Source organism: Saccopteryx bilineata, chromosome 5 (genome assembly GCF_036850765.1).
Source record: "Saccopteryx bilineata isolate mSacBil1 chromosome 5, mSacBil1_pri_phased_curated, whole genome shotgun sequence".
NCBI classification, from domain to species: domain Eukaryota; kingdom Metazoa; phylum Chordata; class Mammalia; order Chiroptera; family Emballonuridae; genus Saccopteryx; species Saccopteryx bilineata.
The window spans coordinates 85776749-85792361 of record NC_089494.1 but is presented as its reverse complement, the minus strand read 5'-3'; the positions used below and the strand labels follow the sequence as shown (position 1 = coordinate 85792361).

General features: G+C 43.4%; 1 protein-coding gene across 4 annotated transcripts in view; it reads right to left on the bottom strand.

Annotated features, from left to right (window-relative positions):
* CACNB4 (calcium voltage-gated channel auxiliary subunit beta 4) overlaps positions 1–15613 on the bottom strand; it is a 287143-nt gene that overhangs the window by 145655 nt on the left and 125875 nt on the right. The window contains exons 1-2 of one of the 4 annotated variants that reach the window (XM_066279536.1): positions 11348–11613; positions 8246–8405 (exon numbers count right to left, since the gene is read on the bottom strand). The exons of 2 other annotated variants lie outside the window; for them this stretch is intronic. In XM_066279536.1, coding sequence (XP_066135633.1) covers positions 8246–8251 — 6 coding nt within the window. In that variant the 5' untranslated portion in view covers positions 8252–8405; positions 11348–11613. Of the gene's footprint in view, positions 1–8245; positions 8406–11347; positions 11614–15613 lie in introns of those variants that run through there. One more of the 4 variants, XM_066279535.1, reaches the window with a different exon arrangement.

Below are 15613 nucleotides of genomic sequence, written 5' to 3'. Positions count from 1 at the left end.
GGACCCAGGTTCGAGACTCCGAGATCGCCAGCTTGAGCATGGGCTCATCTAGTTTGAGCAAAGCTCACCAGCTTGGACCCAAGGTCGCTGGCTTGAGCAAGGGGTTAGTCAGTCTGCTGAAGGTCCACGGTCAAGGCACATATGAGAAGGCAATCAATGAACAACTAAGATGTCAGAACGAAAAACTGATAATTGATGCTTCTCATCTCTTTCCGTTCCTGTCTGTCTGTCCCTATCCCTCTCTCTGACTCTCTCTGTCTCCAAAAAAAAAAAAAAAAGAGTAACTTGATATGGAAGAAATACCATTCTATATTTTTAGGTGAAGAAAGCAACACACAGAATAATATTTATTACTCTCATATTTATATTTTTAAAAACTACAAATAAGATACGTGTGTTTTAAGTATATTTTCTAAATATTCATGCATGTCTGTCAACGTGGAGAAGAAAGGTTTGAATGGATATCCATTGCATTGTTAAGAACAGCCACCTGTGGAGCAGTGAGTAAGGTGGGAGGTTGTAAAGGAAACCCACCTTCTCACACTATCGAGTTTTATAGTGTTCAGATATTTTCCCCAAATATCTTATTTCACTGAATTTAAATAGCAATTATTTTAAGACTCAACCTTAGATTATGTACCACTAAGGGAAGAAAACTGTCAATAAAACTGAGACACCATTAGTTTTTAAGACATAGATATATTAAAATGGTGTTGGTTGGCCGTATGCTTTAGGATCAATAAATTACAGTAGATGACTTCACAAATTGTTATAATATAGAAAAACCAACACAGATATTGTAGAAAGATGCATCATGTTTTCTGTAGCAAATTTGTGGATTTCACTTAATAATTAAAGGTGACCGAGCCTTTTTTAATCTGTGTGGTTTTATTGTTCACTCTACTCTGCAGTATCTTAGCACTTCACAGAGGGTGCTGCATACTGTGAAAGCTAAGAAATGTTCTACGCATTCCTCATCACATTAACCTTCATTCTACTCCATATTCCAAGCATTAACAACGTGATCAAAATGAGAAGCAACTTGAAAATCTGATAAATAAGTTCTTAATTCCATCTTTTGGATCAATAGAGCTAGTGAATCAAATAAGCCTCAAGACATTAATTTGTAGATATCATTTGAAATGAAACAATATTAAGATTTTAATAACGACTCTGGAAATAAACTGGGAAGTGAATTTGTTTACCCACAAATTATTTCAAACATAATATTCACATTTTTTCTAAGTTGATGATAAATGTTTACCTCCAACTCCTACTACATTCAAATATTTAAGGAGATACTTGAGAGTTTGGGCTAAAGATTGCTTCTTTCATCTTTGTGGCCTTTCATTCTTTCATAGAGGAAAATTAAACAGATCAGGCATAGTTAGTCAATGGCTTTTAAAAAAATAATGAATGTCTTTTAGAATTTATTATATTCTTAGGTTTTCCAATTAATTGATTATTGTTTTTAGTATACCCCAAAGAAAATAATGATGAACTGAAGAAAAATTATAAAGAAAAAAACCACACAAAACAATAAACATTAATGATTAAGCATCACAACAATTGTAAAACAATTACTTAAAACATTTTTTGGTCAACACTTTCCTAGTGTACAGCTAAGACATCTTCTTGTGCCTTAGCCAAGAAAAAAGGATAAAGATTATTTAAAGCAGACATACCTCTCCTTGATCATCAACAAGAGTTGTTAGAAGCTTACTTCTCAGTAAGCTTTTGCCTTTGATTTTTTTTTTCCTAGAGATGAGACACAAATGTTTCCAGCTCAAATCGCTGTGGGCTAGAAGTATGTCATGGCTATTGGCAAGCAAATGAGCAATCGACAAAGCATCCTTTTTGGCTTCTAGAGTTAAAACTCTTAATGTATCTCCCTTTTCAAACATCTATTCCTCTCAAAACCGTGCACCACGCATACCTTCCTCCGTCAAAGAGCCTGAAAAGTCCAAACATCAAGATTCAAGGTCCAAACACTAGCATGCACAAGACATCATGGGAATTGATCATTTCAAGAAGCAAATGGCACATGGTGGCGTTTTCATCCCAACTGAAAAAAATAGCTTAGAACAAAATTTTGGCTATAAAATAACTTTAGAAATTATCTAAATCAAACCTTTTCATTTTATATGAGGTTTAAAAATGAAGGATGAGAGCCATTAAATGACTTCTCTGAGATAACCGCTAATAAGTGGCAAAGAACCAGACTGCCAATTCCTAGTGTTCTTTAAATTGTACTCTACTGCTTCATTTTAGAACCCAAATTCAACAAACTATTCGCAAGGCCTTAAGTGATTAGTGTGTTCTTTTACTTGTCAACATCTAAAACAGTTTTGGAAATCACTGTCAAAAACTATGCAAGTGCTCCAAAAATAAACCAAAGAATTTGGTTCGATTAGCTGTTATTAGCAAGTCAGGTAATAGCAAATGTTGGAGAGGCTGTGGAGAAAAAGGAACCCTCATACACTGTTGGTGGGAATGTAAAGCAGTACAACCATTATGGAAGAAAGTATGGTGGTTCCTCAAAAAACTGAAAATAGAACTACCTTATGACCCAGCAATCCCTCTACTGGGTAGATATCCCCAAAACTCAGAAACATTGATACGTAAAGACACATGCAGCCCCATGTTTATTGCAGCATTGTTCACAGTGGCCAGGACATGGAAACAACCAAAAAGCCCATCAATAGATGACTGGATAAAGAAGATGTGGCACATATACACTATGGAATACTACTCAGCCATAAGAAATGATGACATCGGAACATTTACAGCAAAATGGTGGGATCTTGATAACATGATACGAAGCGAAATAAGTAAATCAGAAAAAAACAGGAACTGTATTATTCCATACGTAGGTGGGACATAATAGTGAAACTAAGAGACATTGATAAGAGTGCGGTGGTTACGGGGGGGAGGGGGGAATGGGAGAGGGATAGGGGGTGGGAGGGGCACAAAGGAAACAAGATAGAAGGTGACAGAGGACAATCTGACTTTGGGTGGTGGGTATGCAACATAATTGAACGACAAGATAACCTGGACTTGTTATCTTTGAATATATGTATCCTGATTTATTGATGTCACCCCATTAAAAAAATAAAATTATAAAATAAAAAAAAATAAAAAAAAAAACCTGCGGAAGAAGGGGCATGTTTCGTCTCAAAAGTATAAGTATATTCATTATATGTACAATAATAAGAGCAGAAATACTTATATGTTTCAAGGGCTTGACAAATGCTAACTAATTTAATCTTCCAAACCACCCAAGATATAGGCTCCATTATTACTGACACTTCAGGGATGTGGAAACCAAGGTTTAGAAAACTTCAAAAATGTACTCAGGGCTACAAGCTAGAAAGAAGGGAGCCAGAACTTAGTACTTAGCTATCCTGCACTGAGTATCTGCTGTTAATTGCAACATGGTTATACCACATTACTGTTTCAGAATACAAAGTATAAAAAAAAGTAAACGACCTTTTCCTGGTTTACTGAGACATGCTCAGTAGAAGATAAAAGTTTTATGGAGGTATAAAAAGATTGAGAAACACCTTATAACTCAATGAACTTTTCAACAAATCTTCTAATAGAGTAATACTATTGAAGGTTAGGATCTTTTTCTTATATGATGTTCAAGCTGAAGAGAAAAGAGAAATTAAGAAACAATAGGATAGCCTGACCAGGCGGTGGCGCGGTGGATAGAGCGTCAGACTGGGATGAGGCGAACCCAGGTTTGAAACCCCGGGGTTGCCAGCTTGAGCGTGGGCTCATCTGGTTTGAGCAAGGCTCAACCAGCTTGAGCCCAAGGTCACTGACTTGAGCAAGGGGTCACTCTATCTTCTGTAGCCCCCCAGTCAAGGCACATATGAGAAAGCAATCAACAAACAACTAAGGTACCACATCGAAGAATTGATGCTTTTCATCTCTTTCCCTTCCTGTCTGTCTGTCCCTATCTGTCCCTCTCTCTGTTTCTCTCTATCTCTGTCACAAATACACAAAAAAGAAGCAATAGAATAAAAAAAAGTCAAAATAAAAGAACTAAATTATTCACAAACTATACAACCAAGCTCCTAAGTAATTGACAGTTGCCAATATTCATGTTAGGATGTATCCCTTAGATTATGTCATCTGAACAAAAAGGCTGAAAACAAATTCAGAACATCCTGTTTTAAATTTAAGACTTTTCAATATCTCTGAGAAAAGATGTAAAGAAAAAAAACAGGATATAGTAAGTACTGATATTGTGGGACAATGCAAGATGAGAGAAGAATATTATTAAAACTACACAATTATGTTTTAAAAGAATACATACCATAAATGTAGAGCGAGAACAAGTATTGGTTTTTTTAGGTCTCAAAAATGATCATGTGAGGTATCTGGTCCATCTTCCCTTTGTCATACCCATTAGTATTGTAAAAATAGCCACACAGTTTTATCTTAGACTCATTTTCTTCGAAGTCTTAATAAGTTCAAGGTCCGTGGCAGAAAGTCTACAACTCCCAATCTGCTCACCCTTAAAATAAAATAAAATATATGAACTGTGAACTCCCGGGAGTTCACACGTGAAGCGGGAGCTGACCAGGGCCCTGTCCTCAATGAGGGAGGTGGCACACATCGACACAACATGCCTTTGCCAGTGTGGCAGTTTCGAGTTGCTGCTGTTTTTAAAGTCCACATGGCCTGATGCAAACACAGCACAGGCATCTAAATCAACCTGATTTGGATCAGAATACAGAGTCGATATTTACACAGCTTTCTTGGTATAGTTTTTAATGTAGCTTCATAAGTATCTGAGCTCGTGACTTGATAATTCTTGTAGAGGATTAGTGGGAGAGGGAAGAGAGAGAACAACAAATGATAACCAGTGCTGTTATGTCCCCCTGTCATCCTCAGGTGGCTTAGTTTACCTAAGTTAGGGGTATTCCATTACAGGGAGATGGTGAACAAAATAATGAGAACCAGCACATGTAAGATTCAAGCTGAACTCTGATTGCAAAGGAAGGGCCAAGGCAAGGAGGTATCTCCCCACCTTCATTCCCCCTTAAGAGAATTTCCCCCATAGTTACTGCTGACCTTTTTACAGAACATCTTGCACTACAGAATAAGGTAATGCTCACTGAGTCACGGGTCCTGACATTTGCAGTTACGGGACCATATTCTAAAATCCCAAATGATACCATAATCTCATTGGAAAAACACACCAGTGGGAAAGGAGATGTGGAGGCCCCCGCGGAAGGCAGGGAATGAGCCTGATTCTTCCCTCTGTCACTTGAAAATGTAAATTACCAAGGAAGTGGCAAGACTGATGACCTTGGAGAGGCAAATTCATGGGCTCTGATGGGATTTAAGGAAACTCTCTCTTTAGCTCTATGACAATTATGTCTAGAAATCATTTCAACATATATATTATATTTTAGAAAACCATCATTGCTAAAAACTGACTGATCAAAGGGAAGTTTCTGTTTGTCATTTACTTAGACTCTGAACAAACACCAAAATCACTCAGCTGAGCAAAATCAGTTAATTTTCTGTCAAATCTCTGACACAAACCACGAACAGCACCTGCTTTTCTTCTCTGGTCGGTGATGCCAACATCTGACCTTGGATTCTTTTACAGAACAGGCTTCGTTCTCTAAAAATAGGCCAAAAAGACTCTCTGACCCCCAAAAAGGATCCTCTGATCTGCCATAAAAACTTCTCATTTCCAAAAGAAATCTAATCCTTACTGTCCCTGGAGTGTTTTTTGGAAGGTCCCTAAACACACCAGGCCTCTGTTTGTGGTCTGCCCTCCTCCTCAGCAAGCACAGAACACATCTCCATATTTAAAATAACCTTATCACACCTGTAAAAGTAGCAATCCTTTATTTTCTTGTGGATGTGCCGCCTTTCAACCCTCTTGGGTACTTTTCTTGTGTCAAAAGCAGTTAATTTTCCTTCTCCAAAAACTCTATGGCTGAAATCTCCCAATTAGCATTAACTATCAATTAGCAAAGCATGGAGCATGTCTATATGAATGTGTGTGAATGAACAAGAGTGTATAGTGTATATATGCCTATGGGTGTACAGACATCTAGGCAAACATACATAGTTACACAGCTTATAGAAAATGACTAGTTTAAATAACTAACATATATTTATCCTTTAAATAATGTATAGTTACATACAAATTTAAATATGTGCTCTTATATATACACACTATAGTTTGTAAAATTTACCTCTGCTTTGACTTTTATATCTATAAGGTTTCTAACAGTTTAATATATTAGGGGTTCTTTTCTAGAATTGAAAATACTTAAAAATGTATTTTCCTTTCTGGTAAGAATGCCCCTGAATTATGAACTGTTCATCTTTTTCATTGAAATAGATCAGGTTTCTTCCTCCAAATGCTTTAGAAGATAAGCTTTTGGAAGTAGAATCAATTATATTGAGAAATCAACTCTCAATTCTATGTGTAGATAACCCTGGCTTCACTTTACAAAATACTTCAAGAATCTGTATGTCATTTAAATTGCTCAAAATCCCAGAAAGGTCCCTGTAGGAGCTTTAATCTTTGCAAAGCGTCTCCTGAATGGGCCAGTCCAGTACTAGTGTGCTCAGTATTTTAGCAAATGAAAACAGCATTTCACAGAAGTGTGATATGCAGTAGCAGGTTTAGAATGACATATTTACATATGTGGGCATGGAGGGTCCGAACAGAAACACAGCAATATGTTAAGTGCGATTTATGTCTGGGAGAATTTCAGGTAACTTTTTCTACTTATCTTCTTCTTCCATTTATCCCTCTATGAACTTCCCTCCGATTGTTTGTGTAATAAATCTACTGAATGAAAAGAATAAGTCTGTTCCGATGATGATTCCACAAATGTCAAACTATGCAATAAATCTGTTTATAAAACATGTGCACCAAGAAGCAGATTTATCAAAATCAATTGTGACTCAGATAAAAAATCCATAGTGTATTCTAGGGACTCTGCCAGTGAAAAGCATCTTGGCCACCAAGGCCTGTGAAGACCCCGTGTGGGCAGTGGAAGAAGAAAGGGGTAACCCTCACACGGAAGACAGGGCAGTGAGACTGTGTGTGCGGTCGATTGGAACCTGCCTGGTCTGGATATGGGCTCATTCAGGGGCACACACGCCCCTATTCATGTCAAGGTAGTGAAAGGACTAATGTAACCTGTAAAACCTTCTTTCCTATGCAGGACCTTGATATAGGGGCTGAAGGGTTTTATATACTTCCTTGTAATTCTGAATAACGCTGACACTTAACTACCCTTCTAGAAACCAGAGCGGAAGTTAGTGTACTTGTCCAAAAGGTTCTGTAGGACCCAAGAATCTAAAACACTCAGACCCAAGCATGTTCCAGCATGGTTCTTGTTCCCCTCTTTATACATACAGTGCATGAAATACTGAGGTTACCAGCAAAACTCTAGGGTTCAGGGAGTATAATATCTATCTCTGGACAAGATTTTTTTTTGTATTTTTCCGTAGTTGGAAATGGGGAGGCAGTCAGACAGACTCCTGCATGCGCCCGACCAGGATCCACCCGGCATGCCCACCAGGGGGCAATGCTCTGCCTATCTTGGGGCGTCGCTCTGCCACAATCAGAGCCATTCTAGCGCCTGAGGCAGAGGCCATAGAGCCATCCTCAGCGCCCAGGCAAACTTTGCCCCAATGGAGCCTCGGCTGCAGGAGGGGAAGAGAGAGACAAAGAGAAAGGAGAGGGGGAGGGGTGGAGAAGCAGATGGGCGCCTCTCCTGTGTGCCCTGGCCGGGAATCGAACCTGGGACTCCTGCACGCCAGGCCGACGCTCTACCACTGAGCCAACTGGCCAGGGCCAGACAAGACTCTTAAGAAAAACCTCACCTCATGGTACTCAAGTCTTTCTTTACACTGTGGAGACGTAAGGTGCTAACAGTGGATAATATTGTCTTCTTCTTATTCAGAATACAATAGTCTCTAGCAAAGTGATCTTATTAAAGACTTACTATGCGAACACATTAATTGCAATCACTTGTCACATGTTTAACCCCATGTACCCCACGGAGATATTTTCAACAGCATGGAGTGGTAGAACGTGTGTGGATGTCTCCCCAACCCCCCCAAGGAAGCGCGTCCTCAGCTTTGAGTGCCTGTATGCTCCTGGCCTAGCTGGCCCTCTGAGAGAGCCGTGGCACGCCTATCCACCGGGCCACTCCGAGCGCTCTGCTGCCACCTGGGCAGACCCCACACTTACAGCCATAAACGCATGGGCACTGAGAAAGACTGCGGAGGGTGTGGCACTCCACGTGAGGCTTTAGTTTCACACTTCGCCAGGTCAGCTATTTAGGCCTAGTCTTCTCCATTGGCTTGAAGTTTGTTCACACCATCTTGGGTAACACATCACATTATCCGTCCTTATAAAAACAAATAAACTCCAATAAGCATTCAGAGTCAGTTCACCCCTCAGAACACCTCTGCCTTCCCCTCTGATCTACGTGGCACCCTTTCAGTCCCCACCCTTCCAAAAGCCTCCTGTGCTTCCATCTGAGGAGTGGCCAGATGCTTTCCTTCATCCCGTAGGGCTCCCACCTTCCTCACCCCCGCAGATGTGCACGGCTCTGAGGACTTCAGCCTGCCGCCCCCGGTCACCAGGCACAGCACCGCAGCACCCAGCACTGCCATCGAGTGCCACCCCCGGTCACCAGGCACAGCACCACAGCACCCAGCACTGCCCTGTGACTGCCGCCCCCCAGTCACCAGGCACAGCACTGCAGCACCCAGCACTGCCCTGTGACTGCCGCCCCCCAGTCACCAGGCACAGCACTGCAGCACCCAGCACTGCCCTGTGACTGCCGCCCCCGGTCACCAGGCACAGCACTGCAGCACCCAGCACTGCCCTGTGATGCCACCCCCAGGTCTCCAGGCACAGCACTGCAGCACCCAGCACTGCCCTGTGACTGCCGCCCCCCAGTCACCAGGCACAGCACCACAGCACCTAGCACTGCCATGAGTGCCACCCCCGGGTCACCAGGCACAGCACCACAGCACCCAGCACTGCCATGAGTGCCACCCCCGGGTCACCAGGCACAGCACCGCAGCACCCAGCACTGCCATCGAGTGCCACCCCCGGGTCACCAGGCACAGCACCACAGCACCCAGCACTGCCAAGAGTGCCACCCCCGGGTCACCAGGCACAGCACTGCAGCACCCAGCACTGCTATGAGTGCCACCCCCGGGTCACCAGGCACAGCACTGCAGCACCCAGCACTGCCATGAGTGCCACCCCCGGGTCACCAGGCACAGCACCACAGCACCCAGCACTGCCATCGAGTGCCACCCCCGGGTCACCAGGCACAGCACCACAGCACCCAGCACTGCCCTGTGACTAACACCCTTGGGTCACCAGGCACAGCACTGCAGCACCCAGCACTGCCCTGTGACTAACACCCTTGGGTCACCAGGCACAGCACTGCAGCACCCAGCACTGCCCTGTGACTAACACCCTTGGGTCACCAGGCACAGCACTGCAGCACCCAGCACTGCCCTGTGATGCCACCCCCAGGTCTCCAGGCACAGCACTGCAGCACCCAGCACTGCCCTGTGATGCCACCCCCAGGTCTCCAGGCACAGCACTGCAGCACCCAGCACTGCCCTGTGACGCCACCCCCAGGTCTCCAGGCACAGCACTGCAGCACCCAGCACTGCCCATCGACTGCCGCCCCCGACTCAAGTCACTGCACTCGTCACCCACACACACACAGAATAACTCAGCCATCCTGTGAGGCTGGACCAAAAGGGGAAATGTTTTCATACTTATAAGGGCTCCCCTCTGAACCAGAGCATCAGAAATTTACACAGTTCTGGGGAACAAGGTGCTAGACACATCAGTTCCTAGCCTACTCTGGTCATAGCAGCTGGTGTCTATAATAACTGGCTGTTCTAAAATAACTACAACCAATCCACTTAAGTGCAATACAGCGCCCAAAGGTCGAAAATAAAAAGTTACAATTCAATAAGGCATCACATGTTTCATAACTCGGTGTGGAAAGAACGGGTATGAGAAATAATCAGGCCTCCCGAAGAGCCCAGCAGGGAAGCTGGTGTACTGAACTCTATAGTTGCGTGTTCCGCGCTCCCGCCCCGCCTGCCAGTGTGGACCTTGTCTATCTCAGCCACCACTGTTTCAGGCTACGGTCCCTGGCAGTAAACAGACAGTCTGACAACTCAGGAGCACGCTGGGCAACATGCATGCAGAGAGACTTTGCGGAAAGAGAGTTCGAGTTGGAGCTAACACACAGACCAGGAGGAAAAAAGAAATGCCTGATCCGAACAGAGGGTTTCTATCTTTCATGGACAGCGCATCATTTGATACATACGTCTGCACTGACGTATATCATAGGAGTTTTTTTGTTATAATCTGTTTATTTGGTGGATGAGCCGGAGGACCTTATATAACATTCCTGTTTCAAAGGTAGCAACATGTATGGCATTGCACCCACAGACGGTCCAGACTCCCCACGGCCGGTCCCGTTAGCTGCCTCAAATCAGGTTACCTTGCAAGGGTTCTATATAATTGATTAATCATAAAGAACTGCCACTAGCAATAGTAAAAGAAATATTCAGTAATCAAGATTCAAAAGATAGCATTCTGATAGTATGATCTTAGTGATTTCAGAAAACTCCTTTCATCCTGATTTGAATAGATCACATGTGCCTGACCTGTGGAGGGAAAGAAACCCAGTTTTCCAAGGCAAAACGCACGTGAGCATACCTCGGTCTTTTGGGGTAGAGTACAGGAACACTACCCCTGCCTCTGCACGGGGCTGGCGTAGGCTACCACCTTCGCAGTGGATTTCCTTAACAAAGAAGTGGTAGAGCTGCACCCCTTGTTTGGCCAGAAAGCACACAATACAGCTACAGCTGAGGAACTTCCATTCATGCTTGCTCAATAAACAATGTGTATTACATAATGAATGAGCCTTTTCTATGAACCCTGCTATTGGAAAACAGAGGCACTTTCTGCAGAGTTTTTAAGCCAGTCTACAAGGAGCAGTTACCCCTGGTGAGAGCAAACGTGGACAGAGTAATGTACAAATCCAAACAGCTTACACTCTTAGATGCCTTTGCCACCACCCTAACTTCTTTTTTGCTTGACAAGAAATTATATAATGAAGAATTATTTCGGTTAACTCTAAACTGTGCAGAGAACACTGACACAGCAGCCAGCAAGCACCCGAAAGATGTTAGCTTTCAGCTCCATGTTCCCTGCGTTGCCTGAGAAATGGGGGAAGGGGTGAGTCTGGTGGGAGGAGGGAGAGGAGGGGAGAGGGAATCAGCTATCTATGAAAATACTTACAGCCTCCGAGTCTTCAATTCCATGCAGGTACAAATTGTCATACATGGAGGTCTGATAATCCAGAGCACCTCTTCCAAGGCAAAAACAGAACTGCTACAGAAGCCACAGCTAGAGCCAAAGGATGGAAAAGGCCTGTGTGAGCAACTGCGCCGCCTTATCAATTCCTGTGGATTTACCAGGCGAGAGGCTGTTCTTTCATATCACACAGGGTGAGGTTATCCCCAGAGGCAGTTCAGACCTGGCATTTTATCTGCCTTCCCAGTACAGAGTATAAAACAGCAGAACCCTTCCTCAACCACAGGCTGGTGACTGAGCTAGGAAAGCGGCCTCTGATTGGCTGGGCTTGCCTGCTTCAGTCAGCTGAAGAGCGTTCCCTGGGAGAGTGGAGGGCGACTGGAGCATCCTCCCCAGCGAAGAGCTGCTTCCTGTTTCGCCTGTGCTGTATAGTTCTGCAATAAACACTTACCAGAGTCTAAAAGGCTGCTGGGAACGTTGAGAAAGGCAGAGACTGTATACTCTAAACACCACTGTTCATCTTCTTAATTAAATTCACAATTGGAAGGAGGTAGAGGAGCAAAGGAGAAATGTTATTTTCAGAGAATATTGTGTAAAGATAAGCAAACAGACACTAATCTCTATCCAACATCTGTACTTAACAGATGCAATTTCAGTCAAATGGGCAATAAGTCATTTAAAATTTTTTTAAAAGCAACAAGGTAAAAAAAAAATGGAAAGAATAAAGAGATGGAAAGATTTCTTCTGGGAATTTCTACTGTAAAAGTTTTCAATATTCTCACTGAAAAGTTTTCAATATTCTCTGCCTCTGCTACCCAAGCAGTGGAGTTTGAAATAAGCCAAAACCTCTCAAAAGCCTTCATTTAAATGCAAAAATTTTAATGTCTCTTTAGTTTTTTTTTAACTGCCTTTAAGTAACATCCAATGTTTTAACTTAAATCCGTCATTCCCTTTCCAATGTTTAGACCAGTGGTAGTCAACCTGGTCCCTACCGCCCACTAGTGGGCATTCCAGCTTTCATGGTGTGCAGTAGTGGAGCAACCAAAGTATAAATATAAAGATAGATTTAACTATAGTAAGTTGTTTTATAAAGATTTATTCTGCCAAACTTAGCGAAAATCCGACATAAAGTACTTGGTAAGTAATTATTATTATATGCTTTAACTTGCTGTAATTCTGCCTTATAAATTTTATAAAGTAAAGTTACTTCTCTACTTTATAAATCACCATTACTGTGGAACCGGTGGGCGGTTGGAAAATTTTACTACTAACAGAGATACAAAAGTGGGTGGTAGGTATAAAAATATTGACTACCCCTGGTTTAGACCTTTAATATTCCTCAAACATCATTGATCTTTTCCCAAAAACCTAAACAGACAAGTTCCACTCCCTTCCTCTGCTCCCACTCCACAGCCCAGTTTGACACAGAACAGGTCCCCCACTGGAGCGCACTGAGACTTTGAGCTTTCTGGTCAACCAATAAGGTCCTGCAGCTTTGAAACAGGAGAGGTCTATAGTTCACTCTAAAAGAAGCCGGCTATATTCAGAAAAAGGAAGTTGTTGAGGGGCAAAGAACATAACCTAGAGAAGCTGAATGACTCACTGGGGTAAGCAATGCCCCCAACACTCAGAGGCTCTCAGTCCAGTATCAGCTTCACCACTAATCGGTCGGATGACTCTGGACCAATCACTATTCTATATTGAAGTTTCTTCACCTTCCACACGGAAGTTAGAAGTAACTTAGAGAAAGAATTTTGCAAATCTAAAGTGCAACATAAACACTTATCAATGACAACCCTGCTTTGTCAGCTGGAAGGCATTGGCTGCCGTTCATGGGAGCTCAGCACCGGAGTCAGTGGCTGGCGCTGGACCTTCTAGCCACTATCTCCTAAAAGCATAAATCTTAAAGACACAAACCTGACTCCCAAGCAGCAACACCAGAACAACAACTGCTGAGCAGAGCACAGTTCTTGCACACCTTGGGAATGGCACCTGGACTTAGTTTCTTTCAAATTAAATGATGGCAAAGGGGATTCACTTGTCCTTCATAACCCCAAAATGGTAGGGTTCATAGAAAATGATGTCTGTGCCTACACAGAAGGAGAATTACAAAAGAGAATGGGTGCAATTGGCAGGACACCACAGGGAAAAAAACAACAGCAGTGCTGGCTCTACCTGTTGAGGACTGTGTGTCCTGGAGCAAGTCACTTCCCAGGCTGAACCTCGGCTCTCTCCTCCATAAAGCAAGAGGACTGCTGGGTCAAAGGAGTTGTAAGCTCAAATCCCTGTACCAGATTCTGTCATTTTAATTAACTCTATAACTATATAGCCGTTGATATTTTGGCCAGGATCTACAGGATATTAAGGCAAGAGGACCGTTTTTCTCCTTAGATTTTCCAGATCATTTCCATACTTTACTACCTCACTTGAGAATATAGATAGTTCCTGAGTATCTTTTAAGTGGAAATCTAAGTTGGGGGCAGGGGGACAAGAGAAGAGGCAGTCTACTTCCATACTTCACCCAGATGAGAGAAACTGCTCCCTACTGGGAAAACTGTGCATGACTCAGTTCCTCTCTTCTGTTTCCTTGCCTTGGAGTGTTCCCTCCAGCTAATGCGATGGTCTAAGTTTTTAAAGAACAGGGGCTTATTTTGTGATAGACCAATGCAGGCAGCAAAGACGTCTGACTCAGGGTGGGATGTGAGCAGGAAGGCATCTGACCAAGCAGAGCAGCCTGGGGTTACTCCCTGAAACCCTACATCCAACCCCTCAAGGGCAAAGAACAGATGAGTAGCAGGCAAGGCTGGCTCTGCCTGCTCTCCAGGAGCTTAGAAAAATGCTGGACTCAGAATCACAAACTGTTAGACGTGGGAGAACCCCAGAGTCACCTGATCCAGCCCTCATTTTAATACCCGGAATGGTTCCATTGCTGTAGTCATAGCCATTGTTTTCTACAGTTGAGTGTTCCTCCCCACACCCTTCTCGATGGGATTTTTAAGATAAGGGATGGGGAGCAACAGACATGTCCCAGGAGGAAGCTGATAAAAACAAAAGGAGGTCACTTTGACTATTATGTTTTTAACACTCCCTTCATTCTAAAAATTGTGTCATAACAAGTCATTTGGTCACCCACAAGCTGACAACTGAAAATCACCTAGAAGACTGGGGAGTCTGTCCCTCGCATTTGGAGCTACAGACAATAAGCACTGCACTTGCAAGTCACCTACACACCCCAACTCCATGCGCAGGCTCATCCCAGAGTCCCAGCGGAGCGAGCGGGAGACACAGACCGTGCTGCCCCAAAGGAACGCGGAGGAGTTCCCAGGAAAATGAATCAACACTCCAAGAGGATCTTGAAATTAACCGTTTCTGTCCCAAGGGTCTCTGCACTGAAAGCTGGCTGAAAAGTATATAGCAAGAGGTCCTGGGAACTTTCTGGGCCTGTTTAAGATCACAAATCACCAGCTTTTGGTCAAAGGGCCACGGGCAGTTCCAAGGACTAAATTTCAAAAATATCATTCTTAACTCTCAAGAAGTGAAAAGTGACTAAGGGATTGGCAGCCTCTTAGTTTGACTTTGAATTCTCTGGTTAGTGATTGGTTGAGAGGATGGTCTACTTCTCCTACCAGAAGTTACAATAAGAACAAATCTGAAAACCCTGCGGCTCACCTTGTGTTGGTGTTTGCCAGTAATGCCCCATCTCTCATCACTAGGCAGCCTCCAAAGTCACATAGCCCCAAAAAGCCTGTCTCCCATTTTGAGATTGCTTGCTATGTTTCTGACCCACTTTCCTCCAACTGATCTCTCATGATGATCAATAGTTCAAAGTCAATAAAAGACCCTATGACAAGGCACAGCTTGTATGAGTCTGTGATAAATTCCAAATGGTTCCTGGTGGGGTGGTTGTTCTTGCAATTTGACAAATGCCTCCATGGAGCTCAGTTCAGTGGAGGAAATGGTATGGCCCACAGCTAATCAGGAAAGCTCTCCTCCGTATCTCGAGGGAACATCACTTGTGTTAGTCTTTGTTGGCTTCAAACTTAGGGACATGAAGTTCCTCTCCCTTACCTGGACCAGGCTCTCTGGCACAGCAGATACACGGGATTGACAGCGGAAGGCAAAGGACCAGCGCCCCTCTTCTCCACTGGCTTGGAATGGGGGAGAAGAGCGAGAGAAAAGCCAAGAGTGAGCTGATCAGCTCTGAGAGGCAGACAGCCTTGATCAAGGCAACTGGTAGAGATTCGGAAGCTA